Genomic DNA, 27,874 nt, shown 5'->3' on the forward strand with positions numbered 1-27,874 from the left:
ACACAGTCGTACGCTGTGTAGTGAGGTAAGTGTCTCAGGTCTCATTGTTGTTCAGTGGCAGACGGTGCCAGTACTATTATTGAACGAATGCTTGGGTATTTGCGCCACCTTGTGAGTAAACCGTTTCATTTGCAGATCCAGGACCGGGACACGACTCAACAACATCACTACAAAATGGTGTCATTAATGTGCACTCTTGAGCATCACAGAGACGAGGTAAATTACTGTGACTTTTCCCCTACCCTGTTGGCGACGTGTTCGGGCGACAAAACTATACGCCTTTATGACACGAGTGACTTCTCGGAGCTCCCGTTTTCGCCTCTCTCGGGCCACGGATACGGCGTCCACTGCTGTCGCTTCAGCTCTTGCGGCAGCTACCTGGTGACATGCTCCACAGACGCGTCCATAATGATGTGGAGTCCAGCGACAGGTGAGCACTGAGCAGTGTTTTAGAGTAGAGTAACTAAGTACATTTACTCAATACTGTACTTAACTACAATTTTGAGGTACTTTTACTTTACTGGACTATTTCCAATAATAGGGTATCTTTGAAAATAGCCGCTCTACAAGCTCAACAGGTGCATTTCCATAAAGACTTCTTTAGCCCCTTTTCGACTGAAGCTTTAGCACCACACCACACTACTACACGACCACGCCACACCACATACAAATATCTACATTTTCCATTACACAAAAGTACCCCTAGAAACAAATTGACCCTTTTAACTGTGATTATAATACAATATACATTTGTATTATGCTACAACTATCTTAAATTATAATAGGCCTACACTATAATGAATTATAACTGTGATTATAAAACACAATAATAATAGATTATAATAGTGGTTATAACACAAGAGAATCTATTATCATCTATTACAACTATATCCTGGTGGTCTAAATGAAAAGTCAGTGAGTGATCAGTCATTATGAAGTGTTTGGCCTAGCTCAGACCTACTCTAGTCTAGATTGGATACTTTTTAGTACCACGTTTAGTACCACTTTCACACCACTCTACCCAGGTCCTTGTAGTGGAAAACCTGGCACAAGAGGGCAGTGTGGTGTGGTGTTGGGCCTGTGGAAAAGGGGCTTTTTAATGCGCATTAAGGCTTTTGCGCATAAATCTTTTTATGGAAACACATCAACATTCGAATAAACTTTCATTATTCGCAAAAAACATTTATGCGCTTGGAAGAGGTGGATTTTGAGGCTTTATCGAAAAAAAAGTAATGCGCATTAGTGAATGGAAATACTTCAAAATTCGAATAAACTTTCATTATTCGCAAAAACATTTATGCGCTTGGAGGAGGTGGATTTTGAGGCTTTATCGAAAAAACGTAATGCGCATTAGAGAATGGAAACACTAAAGCGAATTATGTTTTGAATTAAAATGCATTGAACTCGCGGGAAGGGCTGGTGGGGGTCGGCCGCCTTTTGGTTGTACCAAGTTACCAACACGTTCAAAGTTGTGCTCAAAAGTAAAACTCTCTCTCTCTCTCTCTCTCTCTCTCTCTCTCTCTCTCTTATCTATCTATTAAACGAGCAAACTCACTCACTCACGCTCTAACGCTCACGCTTATCCACATTTATCTATTCACTCGATTCAGCAACTGATCCCAAAGTTCACATGGTATTGGCCATTAGCATTATTCGAGCCCGAATTTCATTTCTCCCAAATGAAAGCTGTTTATTAGCATTGTCTTCCACTTCTGTTCAACTCTACAGCCTGTTGTCAGGGTTACGGTCCGTTCCTCCAGGCCATGGGATCTGTAGCCCCACACACACACACACACACACACACACACACACACACACACACACACACACATACACACACCTCTCTCACAGTTAGGAATGTGCATGGTCTCTCTCTCTCTCTCTCTCTCTCTCTCTTTTGGAGCACATATCTTCGAACGGGCAAGGTCTAGTATATGAAATCTATAGGCTGAAGAGCCCTGGGATAGAGTGCATGTTCAATAATGTGTCTCTCACTTGACTGGAAAAATAGTGCCTGTCCGACAGCTTATTTCATGAACTATCTTCCAAGAATCGCATTTTATCAGTGAATGGAAACAGGCAAAATGCTAATTCGAATAAGCTTTATGGAAACGCAGCTAATGTCGCGAGCTTGTAGAGCTGCTATTTTCACATTTTTATACATTTTATACATTTGAAAACTTGTGAAATGGGACATTCTGCATAATGAGTACTTTCTACTTTTGGTACATTAAAGGGGAACTAGGCAAGTCTGTGTGTATAGACCGATTTCCTGGGGGACACCGGTGCCATTTCTGCGGTGTAAACAGTAGTGTAAAGTAGGGCCTAACTTGTAGCCTACATTTAGTACTGTACTTATGTACAATTTGGAGTATTTGTACTTTACTTGAGTATTTCCCATTTTCAATAATTTACTTCTACTCCACCTCTGGCTGCTGTTTGCATCATGGCAATGGCGACGGTGTTCTCTACAGGGGAGCACTCAGGAAGTCGGTCTATACCAACACACTCCCCCCTCCCCTCTCTGACAGGCCTCAAACTGGTAGCTGTCTTTGATGCTTTAATTTATTAGAGAGATCACTAACGAGCACAGAAGGAGTTATGGCCCAATCAATCAACTCAGTGCACAACCCCTTTGAAGTTCAGAGGGAGCAATTAAGAGCTCTGGCCGAGTTCCCCCCTCCCCTCACAGACTTCTCTTCTCTGGGTTTAATGTCAACATAAACAGTGGAACAGAACCAAAATACAGCCAGGGGGATGTCTTTTTGCAAGGAAATATAGTGGCTGATAAAGGGAAATGACTACTAAAATATTTATATACATAATAAAAAAGAAGTACATTTTGATGCCAATACCTTTGTACTTTAACTGAAGTAAATTTGAATACCAGACTTTTAGTTGCAACAGAATATTTCTATATTGCAGTATTGATACTTAAAGGAGTAGTTCACCACTTTTCAACCTGTCTTCATATAATAGGTCCTCACTAATGTTCATGATAAAATATCACAATTTCACAATATCAAAAAGAGCTGTGGGAGGTTCAGAATCCATCGTCTTGTGACATCATCAATTTCCCCCCCAAAAAAATTAATCAATATTATTGAAAATAATATTTCGATTTTTATTATCGCGAGAACAATGGCTTCCACTTTAAAATTGCAACTTTTCAGGAATAGAAAGCCTGCAGTTTCTATAAGCTGGATTGGCAATCGATGATGTCACAAGACGATGGGTTTCTGACCTTCCCACAGCCCTCCTCTGAGAAAAAAAAAAGCTATTTTTGAGTGAGGACCAATTATATGAACATAGTGGTGGAGTGCCCCTTTAAGTAAAACATTTGAGTACTTTTTCCACCACTTCAGGTGAGATGCTGGGGACGCTGGAGCACCCAGGCCGCAGCCCGGTCCGGGCATGCGCGCTGTCGCCCGATAGCACCCTGCTCCTGTCTGGGGCCTGTGATGGAACCCTGGCGCTCTGGGACTTTAACTTCAAAACACTGAGCAGGTATGAAAGTTGGGCATCACTTCCCGTTCCTGTTTGCTGTTTCATTCTGACTGGTTGCTCTTGCCAGAGCCATTCAAGGAGGAAAGGAGTGCTCATAGGAGGGCTTTGAGCAGTTCAGAAACCTGCCTACCAGTGACATCATCAATGGGCAATCCAAGCTAATAGAAACGGCAGGCTTTCTACTCCTGAAAAGTTACCATGCTATAATGGAAGTCATTGCTCTTGAGATTATAAAAATCAAAATATAAAACAATTTAAATAAATGTTTAAAATACATAAAAATCTGCCTAACGAGTAACAACGTCACTGGTAGGCGGATTTCTGAACTCAAGTTCAAGTCAGTTTATTGTCTGTTTACACATAAATTTGTTGTAATGTGCATAAAGTGCCTACTAAAAACAAATACACCACAATAAAAACAGACACATACAGACTACGACACAAGACCAGCAATAAAACAAATCCACCTGGAAATTGTCCAATTCCAAAATTCTAAAAACTGCCCACAGTCCACACTGCCCACAGTCCTTCCAAGAGAGACAGACTGAGTAGGATTTTATTTTTGCTATTTTATCGTGAACATTATTGAGGACCAATTATTTGAAGATGGGTTGAAAAGTGGAAAAATGTGTGTGTCAGGGTTGGAAAAAAGGCGTTAATTGTTTGTGTCTACTACTGTAGGTGTGTAGCTGCAAGTGAGGCCAGTGTGGTTGCATGCTGCTTCACGCCATGTGGACAGATGTTTGTGACTGGCTGCACCTATGGTGCCATCAAACTGTGGGACGTCCATGCCGACCTGCTCCACTCTGAGAGGGATGCCCATGACCTGGGAGTCACCTGCTGCAGCTTTGCTCACCAGTATACAAGTGGTGAGACACTCAACACTGATATGTACTTGATTTAAATGAGCTTTGATGAATTCAGCTTTTGGTATATTTTATCCATGTGTCATTCGAAGAGAAAGACATGGTGACACAAGCGTAATTTGGCAGGGTTTTTGGGTTTTAAAAACCCAAGGGCCCCCCCTAGTGGTGAATTTTCATTTTGTTTTTAATAGGCCTAAATAAAGAAATGCGCCCATATCTACATAAATTCATACTAGTATATTATATATATTTTGTAATTTCCAATATATTAGGGGGTCCCAGGGCCCTACTTTCCTAATCTGTGGATTAATCATTGTAGTTTGCGCTTAAATCGCGCAAAGACAACAGACCCGGGCCCCTTTGATCAGGGCCCCCTTGATCTGAAAACCCATGGGGAATAAGGTCTAATTTCGCCACTGCATGGTGACAAATAATGGATAAGAACAGTGAAATCCTGTGTTATTGGCACTTGAGAGTGTTGGACGTATACAGTAGGTGCATTTCATTTTAATATGCATGTACGTTCCCTGAGGAATTTTGACATGTGGCTCTGCAGGATGCTAGTCTTGTCTTGTCTTGTTTTTTTTTTGTTTTTTTCTTGTTTTTTTTTGTCTTGTTGGATTTGGATTCATAGACGACTGACATATAGATGATAACTATTTTCACAGGCTAGCCTGAGATCCACATATAACTTCCTGGTTTACATAATGCCATTTGTTAATGATAACATTCATTTCCCACTTTGTATCATGATATTGTATCCCAGCCAACATGATAACACTAACACTGATGGAGAGTGAAATGTTATTTTTTTGTTCTCTATAGATGACGGCTGCATGGAGTTTCGATTGGCCTCCTGTGGACAAGACAGCCTGCTAAAGATATGGATTGTTTCCCAGCGTGGAGGAACAGGTACAGCAGTCCCCTGCATTCTAGCCTCCACCTCCTCTGAGAGGGGGTCAACCTTGAAATCGCACCACAGAATAGAATCATTTCATCAGGTCTAGTGTGTGGAATAAATCAGTGGGAAAGAGTACCATTAATAATGGATCATCACTTTCTGCTTAAATGCAGCAGAGGAAGGAAGGTGTTGTCTGTCTGTCTGTCTGTCTGTCTGTCTGTCTGTCTGTCTGTCTGTCTGTCTGTCTGTCTGTCTGTCTGGGCTGGGCAATATACTGTATATCAATACATTATCGATGTCTTTGTATGAGCCTAGATATCGCTTGGGATTTTGGATCCCTGACCTGTTAGTGTGTCACTGTTCATGCACCGGCACAAATGGGAAAATCATCACGCATCCGCTGTGACATTTATTCCTTGAATCATCTGAAACGATTAATGAACATAAATATGCTTCGATGTATTTGGTTTATGTGGAGTTTATACGACCAATCAGCAGCCTTTTAGCAGTCCTCTTTACAATCGATACTCTCCTTCCATCGATGATGGCGTTATGGTTCAGAATGCTGCCAGTGGCTGAGCTGTATGCGTTGCCGCGGTAACATTTGTTTTTGGGGAGGTTGTGTGATGTGTGGGCAGTCCACAGGGAGCCTTTCTCTCTGCACAACCTCTACACGGGACACAGACAGAAAAATAACATTTTACAGCCTCTTTAAAAATGATTATATGGAAATTACTTAGAATCTCCACAAGTGGAGGAAGTTGCTAATTAGTGTGGTTGCCTGCCTACAGGGCAACCAGATTAATAGTTCTTGTCCAGCTTTATTATTTCCTCTAGAAGTAACCCCCAAACCCTCAACGTTTTTTTTTTAGTAGTAAATTGAAAGTAGTAAATTGAAAGTGTGGTTGCCAAGTAAATTGGCAACCACACTTTCTAGTTGTACATAGTAGTGTATTGGTATAATAATGGCAGATAAATGTACATTGTAAAAGAATCTGGTTCAATGTTACATTTCAGGATTGTTCACCATACCGTTTTGTGTCTGTTTCTCAATCACAAATGCAAATAACCCTGTAAACTCTTAGTTTGCGCTCTAACTTATTTCTTAGGCTTATCCACCATTCTTTTTGGTAGGAATTGTAATGATAGGAATAGGAATTGTGTTCTTTAAAACGGTTCTTGTCTACATTTTGTTGTATTTGGCATTCACGCTGAACTACTTTATTCTAGGCATTCTGTCCATGTTTGTATAAAATGCTATTTCTGGCAATGTTTGTGAATAAAAAAAGAAAAATAAGTCTTCTAACCTTTTGCAGACGCAGTAGTCAGTGGGGAGCCCAGTTGATAGCTACTCAGCAGCAGTTATTGACAGAAAAGTTTGCTGTAATGGATTGCAGGCGGTTGACAGTGATTCGGTCTGAAGTCTGCCAGAGTTTGTTTGCGTGGGTGGGGAGGTGGGGTGCTTAGGTGTGCGTGCACCTGAATTCATGTGTGAAGTTTGCTGTGAAAAAAATTGCAGGGGGTACTAGTCTATAGGTACTAGCTGATCAAAATGTGGACAGACAATGGTGCCATCTGAGGTCTGACTAACTTTGCGCATGTGTGTTTGGCTGTTTGCGCGTATGCGTGCGTGTGTGTGCATGTGTGTGTGCGTGCCTTATTGATTCTCAGCCTGTGAGATGACGCTGCTACACACTCTCACTGGACAATCGGCCCCGGTCCTCTCCTGTGCATTCTCTTGGGATGGAGAGATGGTTGTCTCAGGGTAACAGGCTGTCTCTTGACATATAAGGAGCAAAGCCTTTCTGTTATCACCACAGCATCTAATCAGCAATCTAATGCTGACAAATATTTCCCCCAAATCAATATTACCGCTTTTACCTTAAACAGCACATGCTGATCCTGCTGTTTCTCTATTTGGTCACTAGGGGAGTGTGTCTTGCCATTTTCAGGCTCCTGCTGGCTTGTCTTCCAGAGCAGTCGCAGTCACAGTCTTCTTTCTTCTGCTTAAGTTTAGAAATATTTGCCTCTGGATTGTCCTGCACTTAGGTTGCATGAAATTGTCTTTCATTAATTACATGATACATTAAGAGCTCTACATTGTTAATACACATTAAAGGGATAGTTCACCCCCAAAATGACCTTTTTTTTCCCTATCGATTACTCACCCCATGGAGACTATGTCACATGTCACATTCCTCTGAGGACCCCCTAGGGGTCCCGGACCCCCTGTTGAAGACCCTTGCCATAGGGAACCACTGCAGGTCAACAAGTTATTGGCTTAGGAATGCGACAAGATAAATAAAACAAATCCATGACTTCCTCTTTTTAATGTATGCAAATAATAGCAATATTCTTTCCCCCCTTGTCATCCAACAGCTCAGTGGACAAAACCATCGCAGTGTATGACGCGGTGCGTAAAACACAAATTATTTTACAAAAGTGTGTTCAACGTTTGTACTGAAGTAACTGATGCACAGGATGGTTCTCATCCCTACACCACAGTCTCTGTTAACGGTGATGGTAAACATTTCGAATTATTAAATTATGGTTTGTTTACGATTTCCTTCACAGAACCTGGGAGCTCTGCTTCACACTTTGAACGAGCACGACAGGTACACACAACTTGACCATTACCTACTGTAACTCCACCACTATTTCCAATGTCCAATACCTTTACTTCTACTACACTACTGTAGACCTCAGAGGCAAATATTGTACTTTTACTCCACTACTTTAGTTACTAGTTACTTTGTAGATTTTGATTATAATTACAGATCACTTCAGCCTTATATACATTTCGGCCATTTGAAAATAGCCGATCTACAAGCTCACAATGCGTCACGATGCGACGCATTGTCACCTTGCAGATCTGCTATTTTCAAAGGATTTTTGTACATTTTTTTTTATTTTTTTTATTGGAAAACTTGTGAAACTAGCCCTTACCCGTTCAAAGATATGAGCTCCGAAATGATGTGCAGTGTGTGGATTATGGGATGTGCACTGTGCACACAGTATATGAGGGATGGAAAGTAACTTTAACTAGTGCTTGCATGCTAATATGTAGGAGCATCAATGTAAGAAATACCCGTTCCATTTAACGGCTACAGAGATACTGTGTACCGATCTGCATGATTTTGGACAACATCTGTAACAGGGCCAGAACCACACCCCCCCCCCCCCCCCCCGCCCGCCCGTGTGTGTGGGTTTGTGTGTGATTGTGCATGGCCTGAACAACAGCGCCCCTCCCTTAACATGTGTGGTCACAAAAGGTACTGTAGGCTAAATAGATATAGATACACCATAAAAATGCAATTATACAGCATACGATTTGTGAAAGTGACAAACGGGCTTCACAGTTATGTCAGGTGTGTTCATATGCTGATGGTGATGCGATTTCAGATCAATTGCTCCAGCCACTGAGGAGAAACGCGGTTTCAGACAGACAGACACTCAGACAGACAGTAACTGGGACCTTTTTATAAAAAGAAAACAAAGACATAACACATTCATGAAAGACAATACTTGGAACACCAAATAAAAAATAAAACTGCAGCTGAGAGTTCAGACATCAGGAGGCCTCATCAGTCCAGAAAAGGCTAGAAAATTCCATCTCTCCATAAACAATGTTGCTTTCTCTATTTTAACACCCTCTTTCTTCTTTATTGTATAGTTGCTGAACAACAGCAGCAGCCTACATGTAAAGGTAAATAATTATGTTATCAATTGCTTTAAAAATAGCTATGTAATTAATGTTGTGTTCCCCTGATCTACGTATATGTTAAAATCTTTGGCAGCCTTTATTTATCCATCCACAGTAGATGGTATGCTGCTCACTACCAGTCACTTGGTAGAGCAAGAGAAGAAGATAGCAAGGCCTAGATAGATATGGTTCTGAGGATTCACTTCAAGTTTATTTATAAAGCACAAAACAAGTGCGTTATAGGGGGCTGGATTAAATTCAATCATAGTATCTATATAAAAACAACTGTATCCACGGGTTTCCAACGCCCCATAGTGCATTGCGCAGACGTTGTACCAAGCTTCCGGCGCCGCAGCCGAGTGTGATTTACAAGCTCACAACGGGCTGCATCTGCTTGTATGTCTGCTGTTAAACCGGAAGTGTGGTCCAAATAATCTCCAGTAAACTCCCGCGGAAACAGGTGGATACAGTATCATGCAACACATGCACTTTGAGAACATACAGGCACACATGTACAGTATATGAATACTGCATACACAAAGCATAGTGTAGCTCACAAGTTACGGGTACATTACAGAGGGGTGATGAAACAAAAAGGAAAGAATAGGTCAGTTACTGTCAGGGTTCGATTTGTTATTTAAAAAAACATACAGAGAGACATTTTCTTAATCACTTAAGCCCTAGAGTATAACACATCCCTACTACAAAAGCAGATGCAGGAACCTACTCCACTTCCCCCACCCTGGTTACTAGGATATCGTTGTTGTTGTTGTTGTTGTTGGGTGTAAACCTTGTATGTCCAAAACTGTTTGTTTTCTATTTATCACTTTAAGAAATGAATTTAAACTAGTGAAAATAGCCGATCTACTAGTTTTGTGCAACAGTCTTGTATGGGGAAGCAGGGCTTTACTTTACTTTACAAAAATAAAACGTACAAATTAGAAACTTGGAGATACAAGGTTTCTGCCTGACAGTGACGATATGCATATAAGAGAGTTAGTGTTCTATTAATGCCCTACGTGTCCACTGTTAACATAACCTTTCCATGACTCAGCCTGGGACATCCAGGGTCACAGAGAGGAGGTGTCAACCCTGCACAGTATCCATGTAGGCCTGATAACTGATAAGTGGGACATCCATCGCTTTGCACCGTGTTCAGGAACACCTCCACTGACTGCAGCAGCAGTGCTGGAAATGAGCTTAATGTTAAACCCCATTCATACTCCGCACAACAGTGTCCAAAATGATGGATATTCACAGCGTGGCGTGTTGCTACGTAGCTTGAAAATACCTTATTTTTGTCAAGTGACCGAGTATACAGTAAATTAGGTTTTATGATTCGTCTAGTATACATTCTAAAATGCATTCATGGATTGATTCATCTATTATTTCACTAGTGAATTAAGGGTGTAATCATTCTTTGGGATAACTATATATCTCTGGAGGAAATTGAAAGATTATTTTGCAGGCAGGCGAAGAGGGGGGAAAAAGGCAAGGAGTGGGAAGGGTAAAGGTGAGGGGAATCCAAACATGCGGTCGGCGCGGTAATGAGATCCACCTCCCCATCCGCAGGGTTATCATTCACATGGCTAATGATGGGAGATGGAAGCCATGAGGGTGCAGAGGAGGTGTCATTAGCGGGCCCAGCACACCACGGGACAGTTTATCTCAGCCCTGGATGATAAATTATAGCTGCCCGCTTTAGCCACATGTGTCATGATGCCAAGGTTGATGATTTGCATTCTGGCAGCATTTGAAAAAAACAACAACCGTACGCTGATTTTTTAATTTTCATCTCTTATGTGTAGGCCTGGGCATCGAATTTTTTATACTTGCTTGGCATTGAAATGAAAGCATCAATACATACTACAAGGTATCAAAACATACAGTAAGAGGGTATCAAAAGGGAAATATGGAAACCATTAGCACAGATTTTTGTGTATAGGCCTATACACATTTATTTCCTGTGTTTGTACTCTAATGCTTTTTGTTGGGGACTGCCCCATAGGTCGAACACTGTCGGCAGGTTAGCTACTCACCAGTGTCGGCAGGTTAGCTAATCACCCACGTCACGGTTACTGAGGTTAGGGTTATAGTCTGGGAGCCATGGGGGTGAACGTGGATTCGCCTGTAAAAGTTTTTTTCTCAACTGATTCTTGTAGCTTGGGGTCACCTCTTAAGGATTCAAGATGATGACCAGTGATATCCATTGAGCATTTTTTATTATTAAAAAATGCTCAATGGATATCACTGGTCATCATCTTGAATCCTTAAGAGGTGACCCCAAGCTACAAGAATCAGTTGAGAAAAAAACTTTTACAGGCGAATCCACGTTCAGCCAAAAATCACCATTTGGCTCCCGGACTATTAGGTTTAGGCATAGTTTTACTGAGGTCAGGGTTAAGGTTAGGTTTTGGTGGTCGGACCAAAGGGTGTTGGACCTAAGGACATGTTACCCTTTTTGTTATGTTTGTTGTGTTAAATACACTAGGTTCATTTTCTATAATGATTTGTATAGACATTTCAATGTGTAATGTAGACAAATTGATTAAAAATAATGCTACCAGTTCGATAACCGGTATCAAAATCAACTTACTGAATCAATATCGACATTGTTTTTTTGGAGCGGTGAAACCGTCTCCCTATAAACAGCTATATCCGTATATACACACACAAGATCTAGACAGAAATCCCACAACACACACACAGTATGGATCAGCGCTTCTTAAACAATTTACTTGTACAGTAAGGTACAGTAAGTTACAGTACACTACAGTAAGGTATGGTACATTACAGTACAGTAAGGTAAAGTATGGTAAGGTACCGTACTGTACTGTACACTTACTAGTTACTTTGCAGAAATAATATAATAAAATATAAATGGTTCGTGACTATAGTTAATGACTATGGTTACTGACTTTGGTACTGAGTCTGACTATGGTTAATGACTATACTGACTTTGGTACTGACCATGGTGCCATGTGCACAGATTCTTAATACTCGGACTGATAGGCTGTGTTCATGTGTGTTTGATATGACCGAAAGAGAGACGGAGGAAGAAAGATAAAACAAGAAAGGAAGGGAACGAGATTATAACGTTTTCTATGGGTGGCCCTTTTGTGTGGAATGTGTGGGAAGTGTTTGTTTGCATCAGATAAGCCCAAATTCAGGATGGGGGGGGGAGTACTACGACAAAACACTTCCTCCCTTCCTGTTGTGTGTTCCGCAGGAAGGAAGCCACCAGCTCACAGCAGGATGCTGCTTGATGATTGGACAGAGGAGGACGTGGGGACTTGGCTGCACGAGGAAGGACTGGAGGAGCTTGTCAGCATCTTTAAAGTGAACAACATAGACGGGCCAGAGCTGAGCCAGCTAAACAAAGATATACTGGCCTCTGAGCTGGGAGTTGGTAAGGATGAGTACACATACAAGCACTTACAATAGAGTACGCGTGCGCGCACACACACACACACACACACACACACACACACACACACACACACACACACACACACACACAGAAACATTAGGATTTATTGCTTTCTTCCTGGGGGTTCGGTTGTTTCTCCCAGTGTTATCGCGAGTTTCTAATGGAAAGTACTGTATGCTGCAGGCATTTATCTGTTCTTTTATCTTGCCGTAGCTCTTCCCCAAATGTGATATTTATTTCTTCCGGTTGCCAAGATACAGCTTTACTGCCCGCCTATAAAGTCATAGGGACAGTACCTTGCCAGATGACCTTTAAGTCACCAACAATCATAATCCTTCTGAGAATGAGATTAGTGGATTTGGGCAGAGCGAAGGTCCCGCCATTCATCCTCATGTGTCGTCGCTGTCAGGTGGATACCTTGTATGTCCAAAAACTGTATTCCAATGGATCCAATTATTACTATTTAGTCACATGCTCTTGTTAATACTCTCATCACAAGCTCTTAATACTTTACATTGGTTCAATATTCATAAAACCCAAGGACACACTTAATCACTTTCACTTAAAAAAAAAGTTAGAAGCAAGACAAGCCGATCTACAGTACAAGCTCATGAGGAAGTAGGGCATTTTTTGACGAAAAAAATATTTTCCCCACACATTTCTATGAACGTTTTGCCGCCCTGGTGCCTGTCCACATTCTTGATTTGACTGTTCTTTATGCAGAGTCAAGTAAAACGTGTTAGATGAGCTTTTCTTTGTTTGTGTCATTGCTATGTTTGAAAAAAAAAGTTATATCAAGATACAAGGTTTCTGCCCGACAGCAACGATATGACCTGAAAATAGAGACACTTCTGTTCTGTTATCTGCTGTGGACTGACACATTACACCAGCCATTCACTGAAGGTTATCCACAGGTTCTGTATACACGCACCTCTGCACCATTTCCCCTTTCTGTTGGAGTGCATCCAGCCATCGATCCAATTAAAATTAGCTTAAAATGGACGGCGAGATATCACCGTGTCCTCATGTCCTAAAGTACCACAGCGCTGCCGCTAGTGACCAGATTATGACTCAGATGTGCAGACAAAGGTAACGTGTGTGTTGTTAGTATGGAGGACAGCTCTCATCATTAGCAGTGAATCAGGGCTGAGGAGGAGACTGCTGTCCTTTGTTCCCTTGTGCACTTAACAAACTATCATATTCTGGGTGTGTTGTTTGCGTAGACTCATGAACGCACGCGCGCACACACGCACAGTGGAAATTAGATTCCAGTCCGCTTTACTTTATGAAATATTCATGAATCTTCAAGCGAGGGGAAAAAAAGTTCTTCAACATAATTCAATGCATCTCTGTAGAGACTTAGGCAGAATCATTATGTACTCTATCACACCCCCATGCCTAGTCTGACTCTGAATACACGCACACGCGCACGTGTGTGCGCGCGCACACACACACACACACACACACACACACACACACACACACACACACACACGTCACACACACACACACACACACACACACACACACACACACACACACACACACACACACACACACACACACCTTTCTACCTTTATGGACATGTTTTTTCTTCTCTCTGTGAAATAGAACAGATTGTGGCTCCTCAGCCTGCCTTTACTGCAATTTTATTTTCATGTCACGTTAAAGCATCAGTCTAAATGCAAATGCAGTATTTAGGATTGTGCTTTTCTCCACTGTTCCTGTACCAAAAAAAAGAAAAAAAAAGACAACATATGGAAAGTGGCAGCTAAAGACAGAAAAGAATGCAGACGAGCACAGCACAGGTTTAGTTAATTGAACGACTTGATGAGTTTTAATGAGTTTGATTTTCTGGCTAAGATCCAAATCTCCCTCCTCTCCCTTTGGGAATTCAACCATTTGTTTCCTTAATGCTGCTTCTGCACATAATTTTTAATCCAATCACATCCTCTCAATGCAGGCTCACAGGGCTTCTTCACGAGAATCTAGGTGCAGGCTAATTGATTACATAATTGTATTAAGATGCTGAAGTCATCAGAACCTGTATTTTGAATAAATCAGATACACAGAGGCTGTGTGTTTTCTCGTGTCCTCTGCACAAGGAAACACCATAGTTGTATAAAAAGCTTAACACCCAGCGCCGTTTCTCAATATGCGCACTTGTCTGTACGTCTGTCCGCGCGAAATGGGTGAAATGTCATCAGTCACTGAGCAGGTACTGTTCCAATCCTAAATTCGCATCTGGCCAGGTACAGTCCAAATACCCGGATGTGAACTTGATCCGCCCACTTTACCTATGCATCAGAGATAACTTGTGCAGACTTCTCATAGCAGATTTCTCAGAATGCAACTCCACCAGCGCTTGAAAAACAGAACAGCAATATTGCTGACACCAACCGCAGTAACCATAACTTAGAAGTGTAAAAAAATCCCAAAATGCTGTGCCATGGATTAAAACTGGAGAATCACCTAGCTCAATTATTTTACACAATAAATGATGATAAATGTTCATAATTAATAAATAAATACCAAAAACGCGCATTTGAATTTCAAACCCTGGTTCGGATCAAACAAGTGGGCGAGCCATGGTCCACCTGAATGGCCCAGTTTATTATAGGTGTGAACGCTATCAGACTTTATAGATGAAGTAAACCAAATAAAGTGCATTATGTGTTCATTGAATTACAAAATAAACCAAAACTCTTGTAAATGTATTAATAACTCTTGCAGTGTCCAAACTGACCGTCGGCAGTTGTGAAACTGAGATAATAATTAGTTCTAAAAGCCTTTCATTCTAAACAGTGATTTTTACTGTCTTTACTGAGCTGCAATATTAACTTTATGCCGTTGGATTCATCCAATATAAAGGCTGTAAACTACTAAATATCAAATACTTCTGACTGGCTGCAACATTATAACATCAAAATAAAATGGGGCGCCCGCTGGCCTAGTGGTCAAGGCGCATACCACATATTAGGCTATGATGCCTGCTGGCGTCGCTGGTTCGATTCCCGATCTGGATGACCTTTGCCACATGTTATTCCCTATCTCTTTCCCCATTTCCTGTCAGTCTACTGTCCTGTCAAATAAAGGCATAAAAAGCCCAATAACGAATCTAAAAAAACAAAGGGAAATTATCACTTTATATTCTGCATATAAAGTCCAGGTAAATTAAATTTCTAGAAAGACATACTATGATGCTTCTTTTGGTGCTTCTCTCTCATCTACGATGCTTCATATGCTGCCTCCCTGTCATTAGATTGTACTGTAACCTGTCTGTTGTCTCTCAAGCACAGTAAAATCCAAATAGACTCTGAAAAAAAGTGATATCTGCTGTGTTCAATCAGGCCAATGATCAGAAGGTGGAAAGTGCCCAGTGACGTCAATCTCAAGAATGTCTAGTTCTAGGCTCCCAGGCTGTGCCAGCCTGTGTGCAAAAACACGCTGAGAGAGAGAGAGAGAGACGAAGCCCCATGACGACAGCAGCAGCATACCAATCCCAGCAGAATTCCAAATGAATGAGTCAGCCCTCGACATTGGGAGGCGAGGTCATTGCTAAAGATCCCTTCAGTTCACCAGTGATTTTGTACCATGCCACGTTATATTCTGACCACCTCAAAATGCAGGCACTAAGAATGCCCCTGCAGTGACTCCCTGAATTGCACAGCCATCACAGCAGCCATTCAGGAAGGTGTCACCATCGTGGTGGTCTCGCAAGCCAGACTCCCACAATTTTCATACAGTCTGGAGCATGGATGCTCTGAAAATGATACAGGGATAAAGTGACTGTGACGGCGTTTCGTCTTTAAAGTCGTGCAAATTTGTTCTAATATAAATCAAGTTTTAGGCTCTAATATAGGCTCTAATGCGTAGCAGGTTTGATTCCGGAGCCCAACGACCTTTGCTGTGTGTCACTCCCCTCTGTCTCATTGCAGAGTCTGTGGGTTTGCGTGGTCGGCTCCTGAGGAAGATTGAGGCCCTGAAGGCAGAACAGAATGGTTCAGAAGCTCCAGATGAATTTGTGTGTCCCATCACCAGAGAGCTGATGAAAGACCCCGTCATTGCCGCAGGTACTGTTCTCTTCATGTCTAATAAGTGTATGATAGTATTCATCATTCATTATTACGCCCTCTGTGGACCTGGTCGTGTACCTGCAGTATTTCCACATAACACACATCAATATCTGATATCTAATTAGTAAGGTTGCAACAATACATGCATTCTTATTGAACTGTTCTATACGGTGTACCAAACCGAATGACCCTGTACCGAACAATACAATACCACTCCACATCCACATTCCCCTGGAACCCCCTCAAGGACCCCTAGGGGTCCGCAGAGCCCACTTAGAGAACCACTACCCTAGAGGTTGGGTACCGTATTGTTCAAAGTTAAAACAAAAAAATACGTAGTTATAAAAATACATTTATAAATCAAGGACATTTCTGTTTATTTTTTGTATCTAACCGTGAAACCAAAATATCGAACCGGACCGTGAATTTTGTAAACCGTTGCACCCTTACTAATTAGTGGTACACACTAGAAATTAACAAAGTACATTTACTTGATGAGTACTGCTTAAGTAGATTTTTTGAGTGTGTTCTTTACTTGAGCAGTTGTATTGTTGGATACTTGACTTCACTTCATTTCTAGGAAGGGAAAAGGTACATTTAAGCAATATTACACAAGCGGGTGTTGGTTATTGCGATTATTGGAACGCCTGCGTTGCCGCAGGCACGAGGCCCAAGGGCGAGTGCCCGTAGGCAGGGCGGCAACGGTCCGCCATTCCGAAACACCGCTATTCCGAAGCAGGTTTAGGGTTAGGGTTAGGGGTAGGGTTAGGGGTAGGGTTAGGGTTAGTTAGGGTTAGGGTTAGGGTTAGGGTTAGGGGTAGGGTTAGGGTTAGAAGTCAACGTTCGGAATAGCGGTGTTTCGGAATGGCGGGGTGTAACCAGGCAGGGCACAAGTTCCAATAATCACATAACCAACACCCTCGAGTGTAATATTGCGATTATACAGCAATTGCCCTTAAAAGAAAAACATGTCAACTTAATTTCATTGTAATTAAGATATTCAATAGAAATGTGTACATTTTAATGCCACATTTAGCTACTATGTCCCTGAACGTGTTGATATTGCGACATTACACTTGTTCGACATTCCATTCTTTCGACGCGAGTGAATTATAACCTGGTGAGTAGCTAACCTGCTGATGCTGGTGAATGTTAACCTCTATGCCTAAACCTAACCCAAACCCTAAACCTAACCTCAGTAACCCAGACGCTGGTGAGTAGCTAACCTGCCGACACTGGTGACGTTCCCGTAGTCGAAGTAATGAAAAGTAGAAAAGGTGAGATTTCACCCCTGAACGCCACATGAAAACTGCTAGCCTAGCCACAAGCATAGTGTTGGGAGAGGGAGCGATTCAGCTCTTTCGCAACCAGCAGAGCACAGCTGATATCTTTGTTTGATGAGACCTGTGTGGCAGTGCTCATTATTCGCACGGGTAGAGCGCTATTTCAACCAATCAGATTGCTTCGTTAGAACTATCTGTTGTATAATATGAATTAACTGCTTAAGGGTACGGTCACACTAGCTCTGGTCCAGAGCGTCAGCTGCACGCTCTGACAGACGGCTGGCTAAAAGAATCGACCAGGATTTCTCAGCCCCTACGAGGGCTCAACTTCAGTCAAGACAAACTAAACTACTTCACTACACACCTAACCAAAGCTAGTTTTGCTTTGTTGAAAGTCTATTCTCTGCGGTGGGAAACCTCTAAGCACCCCACACACTCTGTAAAATACATCATTTTTAAAACGCACCCACCTCGAGCCACCCAGCGGCCACAGCACAACCCGGAAATAAGTGGCGGTCGAGTTGCCAAATATGGGTCAACAATGTGATGTTACAACAAAGTGATGTCACAACAGATCAGCTATAGAAGCTAGACGTTGAGGCGTTACCCTCTGACAGGCGTTACGTTACCCTGACAGGATATGCCGATCTTCATAGTTGACTGCGACCTATGGTCGCAATAAATAACAAAACAGAGCTGGGATGAGACCTGATAAAGTACAGGTAGAAGTACAGAAGAACATTTTCACTTTCCACATACAGTAAGTCAAGTGTGGGCAACTTAGATTTTTTTCAGTATTTTTCTTTTTTTGTAATTTGTGCCCTACTTCGTCAATCTATGTCACACAAAAGTAGCACAAATAGCTGATCTACAAGCTCAAAATGCATCACAGTGCGACAAGTTTTGAGTTTTTAGCTATTTTTTTATTGGTAAATGTATTTCATTTCAAATGCATTTAGTTATACTTATGTTAACTTTATTAACTTGAATACAAATAGGCCTACATTGGACATGAAAAAGATTAACATTTGAATACTTGTCCTTAAGCTGCTAATATACTGTATACTGAAGTATTCCGATATTAACCTGCGGGCCGCTTTAAATGAAAGTGGGGGTCGCATGTGGCACTTGCTCATGTACAGTATGATCTAAATTCTAAAAGTTGGGTTAAGTATTACATTCTCGTTGACCTATGCCATGCCTGTGTGGCTCAAAATGATAAACTTATGGTTTATTAACCAGATGTTGAGGGTTCAAATCTCTTGAATATAATTTTCAGTCTGATCTAAACTGTAAAAAGTGGGTTAAGTATTACATTCTTAATGCTATCATGTATGTCTGAGTGGCTGAAGAGATGAATCTGGGGTTTGAAAGTGGAAGGTCAGCAGTTCAAAGCTCCCAAAGAACATTTTCACTGTTCATCTAAATTCTAAAATGTGGGATAAGTATAACGTTCCCAACCTTCTCCTCTGTGTCAGTGTGGCTCAAACGTTAGATCTGTGCCTCGCATACCGAAGGTCAGTGGTTCAAAGCTCCCAAAGAACATTTTCACTGTTCATCTAAATTCTAAAATGTGGGATAACTATAACGTTCCCGACCTTCTCCTCTGTGTCAGTGTGGCTCAAACATTAGATCTGTGCCTTGTATACAGAAGGTCAGTAGTTCAAACCCCCCAAAGAACATTTTCACTGTTCATCTAAATTCTAAAATGTGGGATAAGTATAACGTTCCCGACTTTCTCCTCTGTGTCAGTGTGGCTCAAACATTAGATCTGTGCCTAGTATACCGAAGGTCAGTGGTTCAAAGCTCCCAAAGAACATTTTCATTGTTCATCTAAATTCTAAAATGTGGAATAAGTATAACGTTTCCGTTTGCATTCTCCATGCCAGCGTGGCTCAAAAGTTAGATCTGTGACTCATAAACCAAAAGTCCCTGGTTCAAACCTCAACCCGTCCACCTAAAACAGCAAATAGATCCAAACACAAAAGCCTCAAAACAAAACAAAAAAAAAATATATAAATCACAACAAAAAAACTGAGCAAATCAAACTGGTGATATATATTAAAAAAAAAACAATTAGATAATATCTCAATCAAAATGTAAAAAAAAAAAAAAATCCTTAAAAATAAACAAGTCCCCCAAATACAAGTTAGTATATGTAATTTATTAGACTCCTCCCCCTGGAAGTAAACTCCTCCCTCTCCTACCGGAGCTAAAAGCGGGCGTGAGGATGGAGGCCGGCTGCCTCGATGCTCTATGGCTTAAAAACGCAGAAAATAGAATTCTGCCATGACCAAGATTCAAACCCACCACCTTCAGCTTATGAGGCCTATGCTTTACTCTTGCACCACTAGGACTTTCACACTAATTAGAATTTGGAGGTTATATTTAAAGTTAAAGGGAGACGTGACGGGGCAAAAGATGAAAATCCACAGCAAACACCTCTACCCCTGACAGAATGACTGAATCTACAGATACACCTTCTGATGATCAAGGTTCATTAGGACATAACATGACATTTAGGTATGTCTAATTGTAAAAAAAAAAAAAAAAGTCTAAACCCAGATTTACACTTTAATTGAAAGCAAATAGACATTTGGTTTTAAGAGTAATATCATTAAAATTCATAACCCTTTGTCATATTTTCTTAGTTTCAGATGATCAACGCTATAGCAGTTTTAATCAAACTTGTCTTTGTTAAATCAAGTACATTTGCTGTTCTAACTTTATACTTTTAAATTAAGGCTTTAAGGTTTTCAAGTAGTTTCTCAAACAGTGCTGTATTATGACCACAGCTTCTCATTAGCTTAAGTCTGAGAAAATATCACTTGAAACTCATAGCATGCAGCATATCAATCCATTAACACGTAGTTCTCAAACGTTTTCATTCCAGGGACCCCTAAATTCATATACAATTGGAGAAGGCATTTGGACGTTGCGTTAAGGCAACATCCTGCGGCCTTCTGCATTATGTGCAATTTAGACATTTTTGAAAACAAGTACTTTCGAACAAATAATCACCTGCACAGAATGTATTGATCATAACTTGGTCATAACTCTTCAACAGTGGATTTTGTGAAGAAAAAGAATTGACAGATAATAATAACCCTGTACAGCTACAATCTTGGAGAGTTTAATGTCATTTAACACAATCACATAGGACTTGTCTGTTTGGATGAATGGGCTGCCAAGGGTTGGTATTGCAACTGATGCCAGATAGCTTTAGCATCCGAGTTGCTTGCGGGTCACTATACGCCACCTTTGGAGTTTCACCCAAGGAATCCTATTAAAGTGTTATGGTAACTACACTGAATTACAAGACAGGTTCGTATTTGTAGAGAAAGGGAGCGGAGACAAGCTTCTCAAGATGACAAAAAGTGCATTTATTTGAAACCAGACATTGTTAAAACATATTTTGCCTAAGGCACAGACCAAATGATAAGTGGTTTATCAATCTGAATAAAATCGACAACAACTACAACACACACAGTACACTTGTACACCAGCACAGGCCAGTAAAAGCAGCCACAGTCAGACTGTAGGGAGAGAGAGAGAAAAGGGTCAGTAGGGTGAGGTTTCAATCCCATCTGGTTCACACAAGAAATAAATTAAAAACAGGTGGCATCACAATGAAACTAAATACGACAAGAATAAATGGAGCTACGCCTATTCAAAACAGTTAGCCTTCCACAATGTACCATAATTACATTCCAATATAATCAGAATACCATATTACCTGCAGTCGAGGAGTGGGATGAATTTCCACAATGGCTAGAGTGGACAAGCCTATTAAGCAGAACTCATTTAGAACCACAATATGAATGTACAGATTTGCAATTAAGGGAACATTTGCACACTCCTCCTCCTAAACTCAGAAAGCACTAAAGAAAAATAACAAGCTGTTTCCGACCTTTCTCATACAAAGAAAGGACAAACAGGAAATGGCAAATGGGCACCAGGTTTTATTAGGGAGGGGCTAATCAGTGACTACTTACACCTGAGTAAATTGAGTATTCTTTTTTTTTATTGAGCCTCCCCACACAGTTCTTTCCTTTAACCAAAAATATGCAAAGGCTCTCTCTGTGGTGTCTCTCAGTATTGTTAAGCAGTATTATCACACCCAGAAGCATCATGTAATCCCCATAGTAGATCTAGTTGTCACAGCAGGAACAATAAATGACAGGACAGGAGTTTGGCTAGAGCAAACGTCAAGTCAATTTAAGAGTTTTGTCAGCTGCAGATTCACATAATGTACCTGAAACCTTATGTTTTAATTTCAAGGACCCCCATAACTCTGAGAGTGTACAAATGGAACCAAATGGACTCAGAAGGGGGTCCACAAACCTGTGGGCCAGTCCACATCAATGCAACTTCTTAAAATTGCAACTCCTTGCAACCATTATCCCCAAATGGCAGTTGCAAGGTGTTGCATTATACCTGATACTTGATGAAGGTCAGTTGGACTGAAACGTTGTAGCTTAAGAAGAGTGCAGGATCTCCACTTTTTCCTACATTTTAATACAGAAAAGCATTGATATCAAAAAGAAAAAATGCACTTTGTAACATGTAATTTTGAATACAAAGGTATTCTTAAAAGCATACACTCCATTACTTTAAAGGTAGTGTAAGTGATATTTCTTTAGTTAAAACAAAGTTTCTTGTAAAACTGTATTCTTATAGTAATCAGTCACTCTAAAGTGTCTCTAGCTCTTTAAAGGATAACTTAATTGTTTTTTACAACTAGGGTTCATATTTTAGATTGTAATTAAAGAAAATATGAGTATTAAAATGTTTTCATTATTCGTTCTATTATTTTAGCGATTTTAATTACTTAGATTTTTTCATTGCATGGGGGCATGCTTGCCTAAATAGACACAATAAGCCGGCAATATTTACAGTAACACTACTAGCCCCCAAGTCACATCTGCCCATGAAAGATTGTGGTGCATTTTGGGAATGGGCTTATTGTATCTAAAACAAATATTTAGCCACTTGCACGCATGCCCCCAACCACTAAAATCAATGTCATTAAAATCGCAAAAACAATAGAAAGCAGTACATGAAAACTTTTTTTTTTTTTTTTTTTTTACAATCTGTTCTAATATGAACCCTTGTTGAAAAAAAAAGTTGTCCTTTAATAAACAAACACATTTTTCAGGTAGGTGACAAACTTTCTGCCAATCAGGAGTGTTCCAGTTCCAATTTTGTATGCTCATTTCTTTTCCTATTACTGAACACTCAGTAGCAATGATTACAAAACACAGAGCTATTTAACACTATACTCCATCTCTAACTCAAGTTCAAGTTTCACTTGTAGTCCAGACTGTTTGACTCAACTACTACTTTGTCCACCACTGTGTCTAATCTATGCTACTTTCTCCCTAAACAGATGGCTATTCCTACGAGAGAGAAGCCATCGAGAGTTGGATCAAGGCCAAGAACCGATCGAGTCCCATGACCAACTTACCTCTGCAGACCACACTGGTCACTCCTAACAGGTCTCTGAAGATAGCCATAAGACGATGGAAATCCAGTCTTCACCTTCATTATTAACAAATATGAATATTCATGGCACCTCATATTTGTAAGTGTACTTAATCTACGAATATTCATGGCACCTCATATTTGTAAGTGTACTTAAAGGGGTATTTCGGTCAAATCGACTTTCCTACCTTTCAAATGATGATTCGGGAAGCTTCTGGGTTGATCCAGGTGTTGTTTGACCCATAGCAGCATTTTGTTCCATTTTCGATTTTCTCCCCTGCACCCCACGGCTCCAAAACGGCACCTTTTGGGTCGTTCCGTAATCCGGTTATTATTCTCGCTCAAAATTCACTTTTCTCGCTCGATCTCAGTCCCTCATACTGTTGTTAGCATATCCGAGCTACACCAGCTCCTGGTCGCCGCCATGTTTGTTTACAAAAAGCTCAACTCTGAACTCAGGCCAACTAGAGAAACACTGGGAAATCCCGTTTTGTATCGCGTGATTCCCCGACGCGCGACGAACAATAAAACACAAAAATGCTCTTAGCCAAAGAAAAAAGATGTAACTATGTCGACAAAGTCTGCAGAGTGATGTATGGTGTAGCCTCTTGTCTGCCTCAACAGGTAACAGGCTGTGGGGGAGGGAGGTGGAGCTGTGAGAGCAGCAGCAGCAGCAGCAGCTCGTGAACGCGCGTTTCCCAACGGGTTAGGGATTTCCCAGTGTTTCTCTCCTGGGCTGCAAGTTGAGAGTTGAGCTTGAAGTAAACAAACATGGCGGCGACCAGGAGCTGGTGTAGCTCGGATATGCTAACAACAGTATGAGGGACTGATACCGAGCGAGAAAAGTGAATTTTGAGCGAGAATAATAACCGGATTACGGAACGACCCAAAAGGTGCCGTTTTGGAGCCGTGGGGTGCAGGGGAGAAAATCGAAAATGGAACAAAATGCTGCTATGGGTCAAACAACACCTGGATCAACCCAGAAGCTTCCCGAATCATCATTTGAAAGGTAGGAAAGTCGTTTTTGACCGAAATACCCCTTTAATCTACAAGAAAATAAATTGCAATTATAAATTGGCATGCAATGGATACTAACCTGGCTAATTCATGGGTTGCATTTGTAGTCCTAAACGGCCATGTTGAGGACCAACACAGGTGTTTCTATTTGTTTGATTGGCACAGAACAAATGTCGATGCCAATCAAAACACCTGTGTTGGTCCTCAACATGGCTGGTGTAGGACTACAAATGCAACCCATGAATAGTCCATTACTAGTGGCATTGTCAATAAAGAAAGTGACAATGCCAGCTGTCAAATTGATTTTCACAGCCACTGTGTTTAGACTACAGTATGTATAATGAAAAAGTTACATAGAGAAACATTGTGGGCATGAGTTAACAGCATTCCTCTGCATATGATTTAAGATCAGTGGTCTGTATAGTAACTCATTAGGAAGCCAAACAGCTATATGTTTACCTTTATGTGAATAATGATATATTAAAATTCTTCAAGTAACAACAAAAAATGGTCTTAATTTGAATTATGTGCAAGTACGCTAGAATGAAAGCCAGCAGTCCTGTTTATTTCCTCTGTGGGTCTTTATTTCCCCAATGATGGCTGTGGCAGTAATGTTCTATAACAGTATGTGATCACAGCTAATACAGCTCACAATACTGAAAACAGGGCAACAATTGCAAGTTACATACATTATTAAAATAGAGCTGATGGCACCGCGGCCAAAAAACGTTTTAATAGAATTTTCTTCTTTACTCTTTATTATAAACTGCAATTGTAGCATGCACTTAAACCAATATTTTGAGAGGATCTTAAAATGTCTTAGTAGCTGTGCAAAAATAACTATATAAAATATATTGCTTTTAACAATTAACCAAGCCATAGGCGCTGTAAATAAATTAAACTAGACAGCAACAACAAGCAGGTACGGAGAGGATTTAGTTTTCATTGTTAATATGGCCGATTTATAGAATGTACAAACATATTTAACAAATACATTTCTTTTAAACCTTTAACAACATCCGGAAAAACAAATTTGTGCATAAAATAAAACTCAAAATACACAGAATTTTGAACTGGTCAATACACTTGACATAGACCTTCACTCTAAAGAAGGGGGAGAAAAAAAATACTTATTTATATAATGTACATAATATGAGGATCTTCATCCTAAGAACACAGGAATGCCCATCCATTCATCTCCCATGTGAACAGAAAACCTTCTATTCCTCATCTCTCAGCACCATGGGCACAAGGAACATTTTCAAACCCCACTTACACTCACTTATAATAGATTCATAATAACAATACGCTGTAATCGAATACATTTTAAGCACTTGAAAGGCCTAAATGCGTATAAAGTGCTTGCTGTCACTGTTTTGTCTATGAGTATGACCGTCTTCACTCGTCAGTGCAATGTCTCCAGCTTGGCTGAATGAGAGGGAGAATGCTGTCTTGTGACAGAAGCAGACAGCAACAAGCGATAGTTGGAGGAGGAGAGAAATCACCACACTGCCTTTGTTCCAGAAGAAAACCATACCATTTGCATTCTCTTTGAAAGGCTACAAATGAAAACGTTATTCTTTCTAGGGCTAGTAAAAACGTCCTCCAGTTGTGTTTTTGCTATTGTGTGCAGTGTGTGTGTGAGAGAGAGATGGGATAAACATCTCTACACATTTGACTCTATAAACGATCGCTTTGGTTTCATAGACGTTACGTGGATGTTGGGATTATCTCTGGTCAGGCCAGGCTGCTTGGGCTTGCTGTCCATAAATGTGTGCGCCATTGCCATGGCTGGCTTGGATTCTTTGTAACAGGTGGCAGCTTGGCAGAACTTTTCTGTGAATTCCTTGACATGCATTCCATTCTGTAAGCTGCCCAAGGCCAAAGCACCCTGAGGTGGTGGAGGTTTGTGCTGCTCCTGGTAAGCGCTCACCATTTTGCCATAGGGCAGCTCACAGTTGACCGGCTGCAGGCCCATGCTTGACATGTTATGACACACCAGTCCCTCTGTGGAGTGGTTTTGCCAGCTGCGGCCGGAGACCTGCAGGCTCGGATGGCTCTGCAACCCTTGGTGCTGCTGGATTTGCTGCTGCTGGATTTGCTGCTGGATTTGCTGCTGAAAACGTGCCGTTTTGTCCTTGAGGCCCATGAAGGGTCTGGGTTTGTATAATTCTGCTGCAGTAGCGTTGGCCTGCTGGCTGTGCTTGGTCTTGTCTGAAGTCTTGGTACGGACGTCAGGGCCCAGCTTGCCACTGTCCGACAAGCTGCTGCTGGAGGCCAGACTGCTGGTGGAACTGGACACTCTGATGCTGCCTGCGGTTGCACCACACCCACCTTCCTTTCCCAGGTCCAGGTGGTTACCTTGAGGCCCTGGGCCGGCGCAGACCAACCCGTCCAGGGAGGATGCAGAATGGGCAGACAGTCTCTCTTGCCCCTGACTTTTGGAGCTGCTGAAGGAGGGGTAGGAGGCCAAGTGCAAGCTCTCGTCGCAGTTGTGACCCATGGAAGTGGAAGCAGCTGCCAGTAACATACGGTCCCCGTACACAGGCTCTTCAGTCGGGGGCGGTAAAGGGCTGATGTCGATGCCGGGGCCAGCCTTAAGCATGCTGGACATGTGTCTGCTGGGCAGCGGGCTTGAGGGAGCATACTGAGACTTCCCACCTGCTAAGCGGCCTGCACCTCCCCCGACCTGCATGGAGCTCATATGTTGGTTGGTCTTGACTATCTGGGCTTGCTTGGTGGGTTGTAGAACAAGACCCTGCTGGGCCAGTGCCTCTCTGTGCTCCCGAGGGTAACGATGAAGTGCCAGCCTGCTTGGGCCTGGCGGTGAGCCAGGTCTGGGACTTGGATTCTGATTAGGAGGGTCAGGGGGCAGATCCCTGTTGAGGGAGAAGATATTCTGTGACCAACATGCCTCCGAGGTCTCCTCCTCTTTCTCCTCCAAGATGTCTCTTTGGCCATCCAGGCTCCTGGCCAGGCTGTGCTCTGAGCACTCCTCCTGTTCCTCCTCCTGCTCCTGGTCAGAGTCATGGCCTCCTGTGGCCTGGTTTGAGGTAGCTGCAGCCCCTAGTTGTGAAGGTTTGCTCTGGCTGCGCTGCATCTGCTTGCATTCCTCTTCCACTCGTGCCAGCAGACGACGGATCTCCCGGTTATTTGGGCAAAGCTTGGCCGCTTCATGCAGGTCAGCCAGGGCCGCCGTAAACTGCCTGCAAGAGGAGAGGAGTTAACGAATATTGTGGATAAAATTCATACCGATAACATCCACTGTTCGATCCATCTATTAGGGCTGAGCAATCACCCAAAGATGTATCGAAACCGAAATTAACCCATTTGGGGCAGATGAGCCTTCTAAATCCTACTGTTTTATAAAAAATAAAATAAAAATGATTATGTTGCTATACATCGTCTCTGTCAGGTGGAAACCTCATATGGCCAAAGCTGTTACTTTTCAGGATTCAAATTTAACAGTAACAGATCAAAACATGACGCTTGTATGATCAAGTAGGGTGTTAAAATATGGAGATGAGGTTTCAATTGTCATTAATTCGGCTATTCAGTGCTGCCGAGATTTTGTGACTCCCCGAACCGAACAGAAATAAATTCGGCT

At 41.6% G+C, this 27,874-nt stretch overlaps 2 protein-coding genes across 5 annotated transcripts in view; one reads left to right on the forward strand and one right to left on the reverse strand.

The window, feature by feature from the left end:
• LOC308307509 (WD repeat, SAM and U-box domain-containing protein 1) lies at positions 1-24,340 on the forward strand. The gene is made up of 11 exons (XM_080752775.1): positions 1-25; positions 136-430; positions 3,366-3,507; positions 4,189-4,376; positions 5,199-5,285; positions 6,946-7,039; positions 7,654-7,691; positions 8,948-8,980; positions 12,207-12,386; positions 16,346-16,480; positions 23,156-24,340. Exons 2-11 carry the CDS (start codon positions 175-177, stop codon positions 23,317-23,319), a joined length of 1,317 nt encoding a protein of 438 aa, XP_080608901.1. The 5' UTR covers positions 1-25; positions 136-174; the 3' UTR covers positions 23,320-24,340.
• A 533-nt stretch (positions 24,341-24,873) lies between these two features.
• tanc1b (tetratricopeptide repeat, ankyrin repeat and coiled-coil containing 1b) overlaps positions 24,874-27,874 on the reverse strand; it is a gene marked incomplete at its 3' end in the record, with an annotated part of 136,731 nt that continues 133,730 nt past the window's right edge. For all 4 annotated transcript variants that reach the window (XM_080752539.1, XM_080752537.1, XM_080752538.1 and 1 more), the window contains exon 26: positions 24,874-27,473. In XM_080752539.1, the coding sequence (XP_080608665.1) occupies positions 25,934-27,473 (1,540 nt within the window). The remainder of the gene's footprint in view (positions 27,474-27,874) is intronic.

Source organism: Nannobrachium achirus (assembly GCF_963921795.1).
Source record: "Nannobrachium achirus genome assembly, chromosome: 22".
NCBI lineage: Eukaryota > Metazoa > Chordata > Actinopteri > Myctophiformes > Myctophidae > Nannobrachium > Nannobrachium achirus.

Excerpts from the sequence above, each read along its gene's own strand:
- LOC308307509 (XM_080752775.1), top strand. The coding sequence starts at position 175 with ATGGTGTCATTAATGTGCACTCTTGAGCATCACAGAGACGAGGTAAAT. Across the intron at positions 3,508-4,188 it reads AACTTCAAAACACTGAGCAG|GTGTGTAGCTGCAAGTGAGG; the intron begins GTATGAAAGTTG and ends CTACTACTGTAG. Across the intron at positions 8,981-12,206 it reads GCAGCAGCCTACATGTAAAG|GAAGGAAGCCACCAGCTCAC; the intron begins GTAAATAATTAT and ends TGTGTTCCGCAG.